At 38.8% G+C, this 15,524-nt stretch overlaps 1 protein-coding gene across 2 annotated transcripts in view; it reads left to right on the top strand.

Moving 5' to 3' along the window:
* Positions 1-15,524, top strand: part of LOC131047444 (bifunctional nuclease 2) — a 161,494-nt gene that overhangs the window by 127,200 nt on the left and 18,770 nt on the right. For both annotated transcript variants that reach the window (XM_057981344.2, XM_057981334.2), the window contains exons 8-9: positions 344-435; positions 523-580. In XM_057981344.2, coding sequence (XP_057837327.1) covers positions 344-435; positions 523-575 — 145 coding nt within the window. In that variant the 3' untranslated portion in view covers positions 576-580. The remainder of the gene's footprint in view (positions 1-343; positions 436-522; positions 581-15,524) is intronic.

Raw genomic sequence — 15,524 nt, 5'->3', positions numbered from 1 at the left:
AATACAATCAAAGCCCAAATGGAAAAAAAGGAAAAACAAGATCCAGTAAAAGAATAGCAGACAGCTTTATGGATCTTGTCTCTACTACACGTATGCTAGATATGGACTTAGGGGAAAGCTATGCTGACTGATTGGTCTTCTCATACCTTAATTTCCAGTTCAAGTGTAATATGATGAGTTTATAACATCCTTGTGTATGTTGACATCACCAATCAATTTATTTGCTAAGGTTTTATTTTGTGGATAGGATTTTATTTTTTAACTCTTAACACAGTTCCTTTTGGTGTTTCAGACTGCAGTTAAGTATTGATTGCTTTTAGCTGTTTTCCTGATGTTTTTGCAGTGCTCCTGAAGGGCCAGATCCAGTAACTGATGAGATTATTTTATTAATGAACATGCTAATAGCTGCCGGGGAGGAACGCTACAAAGATGCAGGTATTTTAATGTTTTAAAAAATAGTCTAGACATGCATTCTTGCTGTTATTTTAGCTTGCTTATGGTGCTGATATATGGTTTCTGAAGCCTTGTGGAGAGACAAACTGAACAAGCTTCGCATGTCAAAGTGGGAAATCTAATCAAGGTATTGGACTCATTCAATTCAATTTGATATTTGTTTGTTTTAATGTTTGTGAAGGATTTGGAATGAGAAAAAGCTAGACTCCTTTTGGTGCCTATGTCAATACTTTTATTTTTGTTTTGTAAAGGTGAAATATTTTCTATGGCTTGTTGAGTTGCTTGGAATATGCATCTGAGCCACATTAATTGTTATTTATATTTTTACATTTAAACATTCATAACAAATGGTTAAAACAATGGAGCTGTAAATGTTCTAGTAGAAATAAGTATTTTTTAATAACATATGCATATTGACAATGAACTATGAAAGCAGTTTGAATCAAGTTTTGATATTGTCACATTTGCTAATTTGTTTGGCTTTGACTCTCACGTGAACTCTCGATTTGACACAAATGTTATCTATTATGGTTTATTTTTACATTTAAATATTCATAACAATTGGTTAAAAGTTAAAACAATGGAGTTGTAAATGTTCTAGTAGAAATAAGTATTTTTTAATAACATATGCATATTGACAATGAACTATGAAAGCAGTTTTGATATTGTCACATTTGCTAATTTGTTTGGCTTTGACCCTCACGTGAACTCTCAATTTGACACAAATGTTATGTATTATGGTTATGGTTATATATATACCAAAGAAACGGGACTCGGACTCAACTTGGACTCAGCAAGGCCGACTCGGACTCGGACTCGGGACTCGGCGTCAGACGCGGCTCCAGACTCAGTTGGACTCGGGAAAGTGAAAAACTCAAGAAATTTAGAGATTTTTAAAGATTTAAAACTTGTTTCAGACACCCTTTATTGAATACACCTTATAGACACAAAAACATCATTAAACTCAGCTCATTTGATAACATACACAAGTATACATCAATCACATAAGCATAAAAGCAAATTGTAGTTGAAGAAAATAACAAACATAGATATATAAATATTGTCAAATGTATACAATATTACAAAACTCATGGAATAAAAAATCCATGTCATCATATGATCATCATCAAATGTTTCATACAAATACCAAAGGTAAATAGTAAATACTAAATACAACTACAAGTGTACAAGCGTATGGCTCAGAGGGCCGTGCACCCTCTCGCCCTGGCCCCCTGTGAAGGCGTTTAAAGTAGGTCTTGGATGATTCAGCAGCCATAGTCGCTCCCCGTGACACCATGCCATGCTCACCAACATCAAGAACGGCTGTGTCATGCTCACCAACATCAGGAACAGCTGTGTCACTTTGAGTCTCAGTATTTCCTGTCTCTGCTCGTGCTCTCTGCTCCTCCTCTGCCATGGCTACAGCCTCAGCCTCTATATCTACCTAGTCAATCCAATCAATGTCATCATCACTAAATACAGCTGTAGGAGTCCCAGGAGCTGTCTGATTCTCATTGGCCCACTCTGCTTCAAGATCAACCTCATCTAGAATGATAGGAGACATGTCAACTATTGCATTCTTTCTCATTCTCAGGCGGAGGTTGTAGTGAACAAAGACAAGATCATTCATCTTCTCCACAGATAATCTATTGCGCCTCTTGGAGTGTATGTGCTCAAACATACTCCAATTGCACTCACAACTTGATGCACTACATGGTTGGCTCAAGATGCGAATGGCCAACTTCTGAATATTTGGTGTCTCTGGGCCAAAAAAGTTCCACCAATGATCTGAGTTTGAAATGAGAAAAATAAATAAAATCAGTCTCACTCATGAACTCATTTAACAAGTTACAATATAGTATTGAATAAAACTAAAATTAAGCCTTACAATTTATTTTTACCTGGCATCATAGTTGTCCAACCGTCTTTGGCGACAGGACGAGAGAAGGTCTCCCCTTGTGCATCTGAGAACATCTGTAGCTCTCGAAAAAGGTCTATCTGAGAAGTACCAGCAGGTCCCATCTTCTCCATGATTGCATATAGCCCATTAAGGACCTCCACATCAGCCTTGAAAGAAAGGATAAAACGAAATGCCGGATTCAAAAAATAGGCTGCCGCATGGATGGGCCTATGAAGCTGATGATGCCATCTCCTATCAATGATCTCCTAAATGGGACCATACTTGCTCTCATCTGCTCCATAGACTAATCTGATTCCCTCCTTCGCCCTATCCATGCCCTCATATATATAGCCCATTGCGGGCTTATTTCCATCCGCAACTTGCAACAAAACCACCAAGGGCTTAACAAACTGCAAAATTGAAAATATTGTGTAATTTAGAAAAATGAGCAAATAAGAGAATACATATAATAAGTTATAAAACATGAAGTTAAATTGTAGAATTTATAAAAAAATTACCTTCACTATCTCATCACAAGGGACCCAAAAGCCTCGCTCATCAAAAATGGAGTCTGCCATATCTATCCTTGCAGGGGTGGTAGCATAGGATGAGGAAGACCGCTCCTCACCAACAATCATATGTCTCAAGGCAGTCTTAGACCTAAGCATGGACTGTAATGTGAGGAAGTTTGTGGCAAATCTTGTGATTCTTGGACGAGCTAACTCCTTCTGCTCTGTGTATTGTCTCATAAGAGCCAACACCCATGAATGATTATATACAAATTTGCAGACATTTCTTGCCCTTTCTACGCATCTCTTGACCCATGGGATTTTTCCAATATCCTCCACCATGAGGTCAATGCAATGAGCAGCACATGGAGTCCAAACTATAGATGGGTGCCTCTCCATCAATAGTCTACTTGCAGCAACATAATTTGTTGCATTGTAAATTGTAATTAATGGAGGTACAAACTACAAGATAGTAATTAATTTGCAAACAAAAATAGTTTGTAATCAAAAGTTTACTCGCAGCAACATAATTTGCTGCATTGTCGGTCACCACCTGTACCACGTTCTCCTCACCCACATCTTCAATCACCTCCTCTATCTGCTCACATAGGTAGGTGGCATTCTTGCAATGGGCGGAGGCATCAATGGACTTGATGAAAACGGTGCCCCCTGAAATAAAAAAATAAAGCTAGGTCAATGATCATTCAATAAACCATTAGATAAAAAATAAAAAATTAAAGACTATATGAAACTAAAATTAATCAATCACCTGCGGAAGAAACAAGAAAATTAAGGAGAGTTCTATTTCTTCTATCCGTCTAACCATCAGTCATGATGGTGCAACCTTTAGTGCTCCATATGTGGCGTTGTTCATCTAAATCCTTTTTCACATCATCCACCATTTGAGACAAAATGGGTCCCCTCAAATCACTCTCTCTAGGGGCTTTGAACCCCGCCCCGCATATGGTAATGGCATCAACCATTTGTTGCCAATAAGGAGACCTGTCGCAAAGAAACTCAATGAGATAAGTTAAGTATAAAAATTCAATGAGATAAGTATAAAAATTAAAACAATCAAAGTTATCAAACATAAAAGTTAGTAAAACATTCACTTGGCTACAAAGAATGGAATACAGTTGTAGCTCCAAAACCTGCCAACTACCATTTTAGCAGCATGTTGTGACGTTTTCACACATCGCCCCATTGCAAATGGGGACCCATGTTTTTTTTGCTCGTTTTGTTTGTTTTCGCTTTGCTTTTTTAGGGTTTTGTTAGTTTGTTAGTTGTCTGGATTTAGGGTCAAGCCTTAGGGTTTTAATTACCGTCTTTTCGGACCAAAATCCAGTCAGTTTTGGGAGCTTTTTGAATTTCCTTTTCTAGAATGCAAATTTTGAATGTAATGAATTTGCCAGAATGGTCTAATTTTCAATTGGATCGTTGATGCAGAGCTTAAATTTGTCTAAGTGTTGAAGATGAAATGTGAATTTTTGACCAAATTTTGACTTTTTTGATATTTGATCCTGGGCATTGGAAATGATTTGTTTTTGCCTTGTGAAGTGATTAAATGTGTAAAATCATGTTATTTTGGCCTGTAGGAGCAAAATCGCTCCTGTCCCTCAGTGAAGGACGGGAGCTCGTTTTCAAATATTTTACTATTCCTGCAGGGTCAAGATGAATTACGAATTGGAAGTGATGGAGAAAGGCGAGATCTTTCCATTGAATATAAATTGAAGATTTTCATGAGCACAGAAATGCCTCCAGGGGAAAAATCGCTCCTGTCCCTCAGTGAAGGACCGGAGCTACAAATCCAATTTTGCTTTGTCCTTGCAAGATTTTAACGTCTTGACGATGTGAAAAGGTCCAAAGAGGTGCATTTTATCAAATGAATATAACTTGAAGCGTCGCCCAGGGGATCACATAGGATAGCAAGTCCGGCTTGAGTGAGGTCCTGATCCTGAAATTTGGCTAAGTCTGGAATGCCCTGATCCTGAATTTGACTAAGTCTAGAAACTGAAAAAACCTCCAAAAACTAGATTTTGCAATATAACTCCTGGAGGTCTGAAACCACTCTCAAACATCCTGAAAGTATATATGGAATATAACTTAAAGTATAAGAAAGAAGAAACAATGTTATATTCCATTAAAATTGTCCTGATCGAGAGTGCGAAAAGTCAAATTTCGCTCGTGTCCTTCTCCAAGGGTCCAGAGCGAAATGCGCTCCTGTCCCTCTCCAAGGGACCAAGGCGAATCGCTCGTGTCCCTCACCGAAGGACCAGAGCGATATCTACAGAATGGCATAAATTTCAAAGGACAAACAAGTTTCGAGCAACCAAGAGGGTCGAAAGGACATCATTTCACGTAATGAAGATGATTGCAAGTTGGTAAAAACAAGAACAAGCACATAATGATGAACTTCGCTCCTGTCCCTCAGGAAGGGACCAGAGCGATATTAGGTATATTGATCAACTCATGCAAGAATCACGTAAGGTCAAGATTTTGCAAGGTCTTAGAGGGTCCATGGAGTCTTTTGAAGGTGATACACGAAGATTTCAAACGTAAAATGATCATCAAGTTGAACATAGAGACCATATCGCTCCTGTCCCTCTCCAAGGGACAAGGGCGATGATCCCTTTAAACGTCCAAACACCTCATGCAAACAAATGGAACAAGCGCAAAAGGAACGAACAAGGATGTTACTCACTTTACAATGGAAGTTCGAAGGTCAAAGATACAAGATGAACGTGAAGACATGGAGATCGCTCCTGTCCCTCTCCAAGGGACAAGGGCGATGTTAGGCAAAACACATGATATTCTTTGAAAATCACGTTAAGACAAAGACGCACAAGGTTTTAAATGGCATTTGGAAGATGATACAAGGAAAGGATCGTATCAAAATGGAGAATTTCAAGCGAAAACCTTAGGATCGCTCCTGTCCCTCTCCAAGGGACCAGGGCGATAATGGTCATGAGATGCACTTGTTCGCACAAGAAAGAAATTCAAGCTTGAAGGACCCAACAAACATCGCAAAATCAACGTGGAGATGAGGACCTTGGACGTAAAAATTGCAAGAGTCATGACAAAGTTGATGGATCGCTCCTGTCCCTCAGTCAGGGACCAGGGCGATGAGGTACGTATCTTCCCACTTTTTCATTTTTGGGTGCTAAACAAACATTTTTGAATTTATTTAAATGCTAAAATTCGATAAGTTTTGAAAATTCAATTAAATGGCATTTAAATATTGCGCTTGATATTAATTAAATTATTTTGCCTTGTAAAAAATCGAATTTGTTAATTTAAATGACAAAGGCATTTAATTAATTATTTATTAATTAATAGAAAATCAAAAGGAGCGCTTGGTATTTTATTGGTTTATAAAAGTCGGCCTTGTTATTTATTAAAAAATCGTTTAATTTGCTTTATTTTCACAAAGTCGGCCTTAAGGTAAGTATGAGGTGAGCGCTATAAAGGGAGGGTGAGAATCTTCATTTTCACATCACCATTTTATCATTCAAATGCGATCAAAGGGAGAAGTGCGAGTGTGTTTGAAGGAGCGAATTTTATTTCAAAACAAGGTGGTGCGAACTTGAAGTTTCCATTTGAGCGAAGTTGCCTAGGACGTCAAAGACATATCAAAGATGGCGAAATTGCTAACTTGAAGAGGAGATCACGTCCAAGACTTGAAGGGTGGCGAAGTTGATAAGAGGAACGTTCTTTTGAAGATCACATCAAGACCATCTTATTTCAAATTTTGCCTAGGCGAATTCCTTTATTTTGCATTTTAGAGTTAAGCTCTCAAAGAGGTATGACGATATGGATTTATTGTTTTGATTTTGATCATTGATCGTCATTGCCTTTATTTTGAATTTTGAAATTTTGTTTTTCCTTAGCTCAATTGTTTTTAGGAAATGGTTAATAAAGGACTTATCATTAAGTTTCCTAAAAATTGCTCTCTAATTTATGTTATGTATTGCTAAATCATGGTACTAATTTTGAAATGTTGTGTAGGCATCAAATGGAGGTCTCTTCAAGGAAAATCAAGCCGGATCCAGGACGGTCTTCGCCAGGACGGTCTTCGCCGGGACGGTCTTAGCCAGGACAGGGGCGACCTCTTTCAATCTAGTATTCCAAGGCGAGGTACATCATCTTCCTGCACATCAAGGACGCAAGGAGTTAGAACAAGGGCTCGTTGAAGAAGCAAAATAGTTCCAGATGAATTAATTAAAGCAAGCTTCTCAACAACATCAAGTTGAATATCTACCAAGTTCCAAGTGTCAGATGAGGTGGCATCCTAGTCATCATTTCTCCAATCAGTGAGGTCCATCTCAGCATGTCCAGATTCAATGTACTTAACTCATGGAAGGTGGCACAAACTCCGATGTACCTACCCTGGCTATCCATTGGTCGATTTTTCTAAAGAGGACATGTGTCCAAGCAATACAATTTTATCATTGGTCAAGCATTAAATGTTATGTAATGGTTGTAACAAACCCTAATTAGGGTTTTCATTGTAAAATCTTGGCCATTGATCTTGAATTGATCTAAGCCATCAAATTGTATTGTGGGCACTATATAAGCCCAGGCATTTCATTTGTAAAGGCTAATTAGCAATAAATTAGCAATTGTTAGAGATAGTATGTAAATAGTTAGAATAGTTAGAGAATAGTTGGAAGCAATTAGAGTAGAATAGGAGGACAAGGCAAGAAATTGTTGCCATTGATTGTAAACAAATTCCATTTTCATTGAAGTAATGGTGAAATATGTCGTTTTCTTGCAATTTGCATGGTTTCTTGTGGAGTCTTCAATCTTAGATGGTAGATGATTAGATGAATGGAGGAAATGTGATTGATTGATGGTGGAATTCGTACATCCATACTACTAGCAGTTTGTTGATTGCAGACTTGCCTTGCGTAGTCAACTGGATCATTCAGCCTAAGCTCAATTTCAATTTGTTGCCTCTTCATTGATATGCATCAACTTGGATGGTATCTATGCCTGCGGTGATGATTTGAACATCATAAAGATTCCCTTAGAAGATCGCACTAGTCTTGTGTAGATGTTCCATTGATGTCAAAACAAGACCTAGTTAGAGTTTCATCAAAAATCAATCATTGCTCCTGCATTCTTAGTATTAGGATTAGATCCTCTCTTCGCCCTTATCCTTTTTCCATTTTTTTCAAGTCTAAGTTAGTAAGAGCTTGTGTTCTAGCAAAGCAGATCGGAAATTCAATGTAAGTCCCCTTGTGATTCCAGCAAATCACATCATACCACGGCGAGCTTATCCACATGTAGAGACCCTACCAAAAGGAACCTTGGAGTCATCCTAACTGATCCTTCATGCGAATCTTCAGCAGTTAGAGGCTTTATTCAAGAGAGGATAAGATACCCTTAGGTATTTTATTCTGTGTATGATGGTGTACAAAATACACGTCAACACAGCATCATGGACCTCCTTGTTCCAACCCATGCCCTCAAGCGACGGTTGGGACCCAGGAGTAGTGCGAGGCACAAAGAAGGAATCCAACCTAGATTTACGAATCCTAGGTCCAATGGTAACATTCCCACTACAACTACTAGTGGTAAGAGCATGAGAAATGGCGGTGGCACTGCCACTTATAGAAGCAGAAGCAGAAACAAAAGCACCAGCAGTAGCAAACTGAGTGGGACGATATGGAGGTAAGGAAGAAGGGCCTCCAACACAACCTAACTGTGTCCCTCTTCCTAAAACTGTCTCTCTCCCAATGGCCGCTCGATCCTCCTTTTGTTTCTTTTTTCTTTCAATCTCCTCAACCATTACATAAGAATCACGTACGGCCTCAGGGACTGCTTTTAGGCATGGTTCGGCATCATGTCCACGCACACCAACAATATGGTATTTCAGCCTATATATACCTCCATGGAATATTGTTTTGCAAAACATACATTTTGTTTGCCCCTTCCCTTGCCCTGAAAAATCCTCATGATATTTCCAAGTAGGGTCCTTTCTAATGGGGGGTCTAGAAGCTGAATTAGACATTTTAGGATAGTTTTGTGAAACTTGAAGTTGAGGCAAATTGAAATAATAAAGTGAAGTTTGCTACAATAAAACATTACAAATACAAAATAAAATTAATACATATTACATACATTTAAAAAAACTAAAGTAGGGTTTGTCAAACCCTACTTTAAAAAAAAAGAAATTTGCAAACCCTACATGGTACAACACTACAACTACATACTACATGCTACATACACACATACAAAAGATTTTGAAAGATGTAAAACTTTCAAAATAAATGGATACAAAATGGAATTTTTGCATACAAGAAACAAACTAATCTTCAAAAAAACAACCGTACCTCTTACAACAAGCTTGAAACGAGCTGCAAAGTCTTTCTATCCAACTCTTGATGCACCAAATTGAAACACAATACAGCTCCAATGTGACAAATTGAAGAAAACTTGAGCTTCCTCCTTGCTGGTTTTTCTTCTATGCACCCTTCTTTTTCTTCCCAATTCACTTTACTCTTCCTTTTTTTGCAAGTGAATGAAATGAAAGTCACTTTTAGGGCTAGAAGACAATTAACATAAAAAAACGGACTTCAAAAAACTTTGCATTATATTTTTTTTTTGTGTTTTTCATTTGCCTTACGCCGGCCAAGTCCAAGGCTTGGGACTCGCCGAGTTTGGCGAGTTTGGGCCAAACTCGCCAACTCGACGAGTCTGGCGATTTTACTCGCTCGACTCGGACGAGTCCGAGTCCGAGTCCGAGTCCGAGCCCCTGGGACTCGCTAGGCCTGACTCATACTCGGACTCGCCGAGTCTGGGCGAGTCCCGTTTCTTTGATATATACATATACAAATTCTTTATTAGTGTTATCATATGAATATTTAAAATTTCCCTATATATATTTTAAACTTTCCTTATTTTTATTATAGCCATCCCTTGGCCATCCCCAAAAATAGTCGGAAAAGTAGGGGACTTGGAAACACGTCCCCACATCCCCTGCTGTCTCGCCCTGGAAACTCAGGGTAACATAGGAAATATATCAAATAACTGTACAATATCCATTAAAAAACTTATCAATTAGAAATCCACAACTCTAACTTGACCTGGGCTCAATTAGCTTCCTTGAAATTCCTTTTAATACTCATAGCACAACCACGTGAATAGTGGTGGAGTATTTTACTTGATGTTACTTGAGATAAGAAGGATGGGATAGCTTTTTGTTAGTTTGACGACTTCTTCTTAACTTATGTGCATGAAGTGTTCTGAACAAATATATCATCATTTATTTTAAGATACACATGCATGATCAGGCTTTGCTGAGATACAACCGAGCAGAAAATATGATAGAGCAACATATTATCAAATGAGGTGTGTATATCCCATTGGCTACTTACACTTAAAGTAAATTCAACAAAACAAGAATCAAAGGAATAAAGATTATTCTTTATGTTCCAAGGAGAAGTATGGATGAGAAACTAGTCATTCTGCTTCATCTGCTGCTTCTATTTTTTCTTCAGTGGAGGGTGGTATATCTGCAGCTTCTTTTTAAATTTGCACATGGGGAGTTTTGATCTGTCACTGTCCCATGAAACTTCACATCAGCTTTATTTTGTTGACGAGAATGATAAGATGGCTACTGCCTAATTAACAGTCACAATAATCTAGTACCTTTCGTCAACAAGAGTGTAATGTTGGAGTTGCAAGCATTACTCAACAGTCAACCCTTGAATTATAGTTAGTATAATGCGAGCATTCCTTTAGACTGTCAGTTGGATTAGCTTGAGTCTAGAAATTTTTTCTCCTATGGACTCTTAGAATTCAATCAGATTATGATACAAGATGAGAATCAATTGCTAAAAATGCTGCCTATGCCTTCAAAATTGACAAGTTATGTTGTTTGTTACCTGCAACCTAAATATCATCAAACATATTAACACTTGTAGCATATAATATGTTTTCATACAATGGTGAAACAAGAAATAGTCAATGTATTTAAAGGCACTGTGACTGTCATGCCCGTAGATAACAATAAATTGTCAATATATTTGAGCACTATAATTCAGTAAATAGTCAATATATGTGGTCAATGTGTACGCCAAGGAAGTAGGTGCAGCCATTCAAAGTTCAAATCACTTAGAGAAGGAGTTATCGTGCTCAAAACAGAAATAATTTAAAATTTACAACATGCTGATTTTTATTGTGGAAAACTCCTGGGGTGGAGGAAGAACCAGTCTTGTGGTAATGGCAATTAGCCATGCTGCCTTCCTTTATTAATTTGGGAAGAGAATATTACATCAGGTGGGCAATCTCCTTGCCTTCTGTTACTTCTCCCTATTATAAACAGAACTGAAACATGCAATAATTATCACAATAGTCTAACTAGTAGAGATACCTTTGATGCTTGAATGCATGGTTATATATAGATTTATAATGACAATTGAGTTCTCCTAAGCCCAAGAAGAATTTCGACCATCACTTGAAGCTGTATGGATACTTGTTCAGTTTGGATTTTGAGTTCTCCAATGTGTACTATCGGTGGACAATTCCACAAGCATGGCACTTGTTGTGCTCTGCCCACATTCCCCGTCTCTGACAGGGACCCCCGCCATTTCTAACCTGCTATCCGCATGAGGGAGAAAGAGTTTGGTATGCCAAAGTGAAGGTAGGGTCTGGTTTCTGCTTTTTCAAACCCCCCTGGAAAGTCCCTAAGCAAACACCGAAACTGATTAAAAGTTTGAACAACATTTGAAGAAAGTTCAGAGTTTATGCCACCAAAAAGTTCGGCATTTTCAGGACTAAAGACTTGCTAATCCCATGGAAAAGTCCGAACTTTTTGCCAAGGTTCACACTGAGCATAGCAACTTCGGTATTTGCAGAGTCTTAGGTAAGAAAGGTCTGAGGAAATGTCCGAAGTTTTGGCCAAGTCAAGGTTTTCTGCAGTAATAAGAAGGTGAATCTCAGCCGAGTCTCAGACAAAAGCATCAACACCCCCCCCCCCCCCCTCCTAAGCATGATCAAAGAATACCAGCATTAAATCAGTGTGTTTGAGAGAGATATGGGTTGATGAAGTGAAGGGAGAGCAGGGCATGAGCCAAGTGCAAACCATACCTCGGTAGGAAAAACTCCATCCCATTAAAACTTAAGTTTAAGTTAGGAGTTTTTAAGACCGAAAGCATTCCTAAAAACCTGCTGCTCCCCTTGAAAATGCCGAAATTACCTAAGGTTTGAAGAAAGTTTGGTGCTTTCTGACTTTTTCACTTGCCAAACCTGAACTAAATACCGAGGTTGGTCACAATTTGTACAAAGTTTGGCATTTTAAAGCCTTTCAAGCAATTAATCCCCTTGCTAAGTCTGAACTTTTCACCGAATTTCTCCAAGGCTTTAAGATTTTGGTCTTTTCTAAGCTTTTGGCTTGAAAGTCCCATTCAAGGGGGCGAAGTTTAGATTAAGTTTAGTACTTTTCCTTCCAAACTTTGGTGGTTGTAAGCATGATCTTGGTACTCCTTCAAAGGCCAAAGTTTAGACCAATCAGTCCAAGCTGTGTTGTGAATGGAGCATTGTTTCCAATGATCTTGATAGCCCTTCCTATGCCAAAGCAAAGGCCCAACTCCCTCATGGAGTGCTAGAATTCAGCAATGTCCTTAGTGATCCTTCAAATGTTGTGTCTTCTTTCCCAAGGTGGTCTCGAGGTTGGATTTTGTAACTACAAAGGCGGGATTGAAGACATCAAAGGCCTTTCCTAGACCATCTAAGTAACCTTCCAGGGCTAGTGCTGATTAAGGCTCAAATTCAAGGAAAGTCCTTCACTCCCGAAGTGTTCATCCCAAGCTCATATAGCTCATCACTTCCTCTGAGCCAAGAGACCCTTATAGGCACATTGGTAGAGAAATTTTAAAATCACATGAGGAGGGTAATCAATTTGAGTTCCTCCAGGAAATGAGGGAACAATGAAGTGATGATTGATCTTTGACCTATGTGTTCATGCAGGACAGAGGACACAAAGGATGCCATGTGTAGATGCTTGGGACAAAGCACTACCATCTAGAACACCAATTGAGCCGGAGGATTCTGAAGATAAAGCCAGAGAGAGAATTCCATAGCTAGCATCCTAAAGATGTTGGTGAGCAGATCCAAGGGGAAAACAAGAAGGATTGGACAAGCAAGGACGCTTACCGCCACCACCGATAACAACTTGAAGGAAGGCATGAGATTGCAGTAAGGATCACAGAGCAGCGTGTTGATTGGTGTTGTTTCTAGAATTCTGGAATTTATTGACAAAAGTTCAGAACACATAATGCTATAGGAGTATCGAGAAGACGAAAATGAACAACTAGAAATAACATAAAGTAGACTTATTTGTAAAAGCAATTTGCTTTATTGTAAGATGACTACTTGTGGGCCCATTTGATGTAATTCAAAAAGGGGGCACAAGTTAGAGATTTCCTAGCTACCAGATTCACCCTTTTCACCCTTTTGTGCCTTGGGCCTAGTGAAATTTTGTCTTCTAGTGAGATTAATTGAAAACAGTTGTAGGTAGCTGAAAAGGTGGTTGATAGTTGTTGAAATCATTAACTAGAAAGCTGTCAAAGCTTCTAGAAGGCAGATCAGAGCCATTGGATGAATGGAATCTTGGCCTTTGATTCAAAATGTAAAATCTATAAGAGGCTAGTGCCTCTCTCATTGTAAAGGGTTAGAAAGTTAGATAGTTAGGATTTTTACAAGCTAGCAGGTTAGAGGTAGCTGTAATTAGAAGTAGAAGTAGAATAGATTTGAAATTGCTAGACATAAATTGTTGTAATGGCAGTTAGAACAAATGAATGAAGCATTGAAGCATGGTGTTTTGTCATTTGCCCTGATTTGTTTGCATGGTTCCTCTCCATCTATCTAATTAAAGTTCAGTAATCTTAATGGTGAAGTGTGAGGGTATTTGATTTGATTTCTGGTTCATACCATTGAAGGCTTGCTGACTGTAAGTCTTTATGCATGGTTAGTTTGAACCAAAGTTCCTAGACTCAGACTCGGCTTTGACTCGGCAAGGTTGACTCGACTTGTGACTCGGCTCGGACTCGGCAATGACTCGGCAAAATAAGAAAACCCTTGAAATTTAGAGATTTTTAACGATTTAAAACTTGTTTCATACACCCATTATTGAATTAAGCTTAAAGACACTATAACATCATCAAATAGAAGCTAATTTGATCACATACATAAACATACATTCATCACATGCGTAGAAATGTAAATTGTAGCTGAAGGAATTAGAAAACATAGATATATAGAGTTATAAATGTTGTCCAATGTATAATATAAAATCCATGACTTCAAATGTTCCCAAACATATATCTAACTGTAAAGTGTAAAAAAAAACAAGTCTATGGCTCAGGCTCAGGCTCAGCCTCGTCTATCTGCCTCCTACAAAGGCATCTAAGGTAGGTCCTGGATGACTGAGTAGCCATAGTCTCTGCCTGTGATGTGCCAGTCTGAGTAGCCATAGGTGCTGTGCCTGATCGTGCTCTATCCTCCTCCTCTGCCATAGCCACAGCCTCAGCCTCTCTGTCTACCTGGTCAACCCACTCAAGGTCCTCATCAGTGAAGACTGGATCGGTGGACTCAGTGAGCCAATCGGACTCGGGGTCAACTTCCTCTAGAGTGATCGGAGAGGAGTCATCGTCCAAAATCTGTCTGGTCCTGAGACGGAGGTTGTAATGAACAAAGACTAGATCATTCAACCTCTCCATAGACAATCTATTTTGCCTCTTCGAGTGGATGTGCTCGAACATGCTCCAGTTGCGCTCACATCCAGAAGCGCTGCACAGCTGGCTCAATATGCGGATGGCAATTTTTTGAAGGTTTGGGGTTGAAGGCCCAAACATTTGCCACCATCTATCTAAGATAAGGAAAAGAAAAAAACATTAGTCTCATTTCCAACTTTAAAGGTAGATTATAAAATGAAAAATTAAAATGCATGTCATAAACTTTAGAATTTTCTACCTGGCTGCAATTTTGTCCGACCCTCTTTGCACAATTGGCTGGCAAAGATTGCCCCTGATGCATTATTAAATGCATCCATCTCAAGAAGTGTAGCTGTGGTATCAGTGACCATCCGTTGTACTACTGAATATAGCCCGCTAAGAACCTCCTCATCCGCTTTGAAATCAACATGGAAACGAAATGATGGATTGAGGTAATAAGCTGCTGCATGGATGGGCCTATGAAGTTGGTTATGCCATCTTCTATCAATTATGTCCCAAATGGGCCTATACTTATCCTCAACTCCAGCATATATGGATCTAATGGCCTCCTTGGCCCTATCCATGCCCTCATATATGTAGCCCACAGCGGGCTTCTCCCCATCAACAACTCGTAGGAGAACTACTAGGGGCTTAGTGACCTGCAAATAATGTTAAACAAAAATAGTTAACTCACAAGTGTGCATGAAAATAAGAAAAATTGCAAAGTTGCACAATGCAAACAAAACAAAAATATGCATATAATATTATAAATTTATAAGATTACCTGCACGATCTCTGCACAAGGGATCCAAAAACCTGGCTCATCAAAAATGCAATCTACTACATCCATCCCTGCAGTGGTCGTAGCATAGGATGAGGAAGTCCACTCCTCACCAACAAACATGCGCCTCAAAGATGCCTTTGATTTTAACAAGGATTTCAATG

This window comes from Cryptomeria japonica, chromosome 4 (genome assembly GCF_030272615.1).
Source record: "Cryptomeria japonica chromosome 4, Sugi_1.0, whole genome shotgun sequence".
In the NCBI taxonomy this organism is placed as follows: domain Eukaryota; kingdom Viridiplantae; phylum Streptophyta; class Pinopsida; order Cupressales; family Cupressaceae; genus Cryptomeria; species Cryptomeria japonica.
This window is presented reverse-complemented; position numbering and strand designations above follow the sequence as displayed.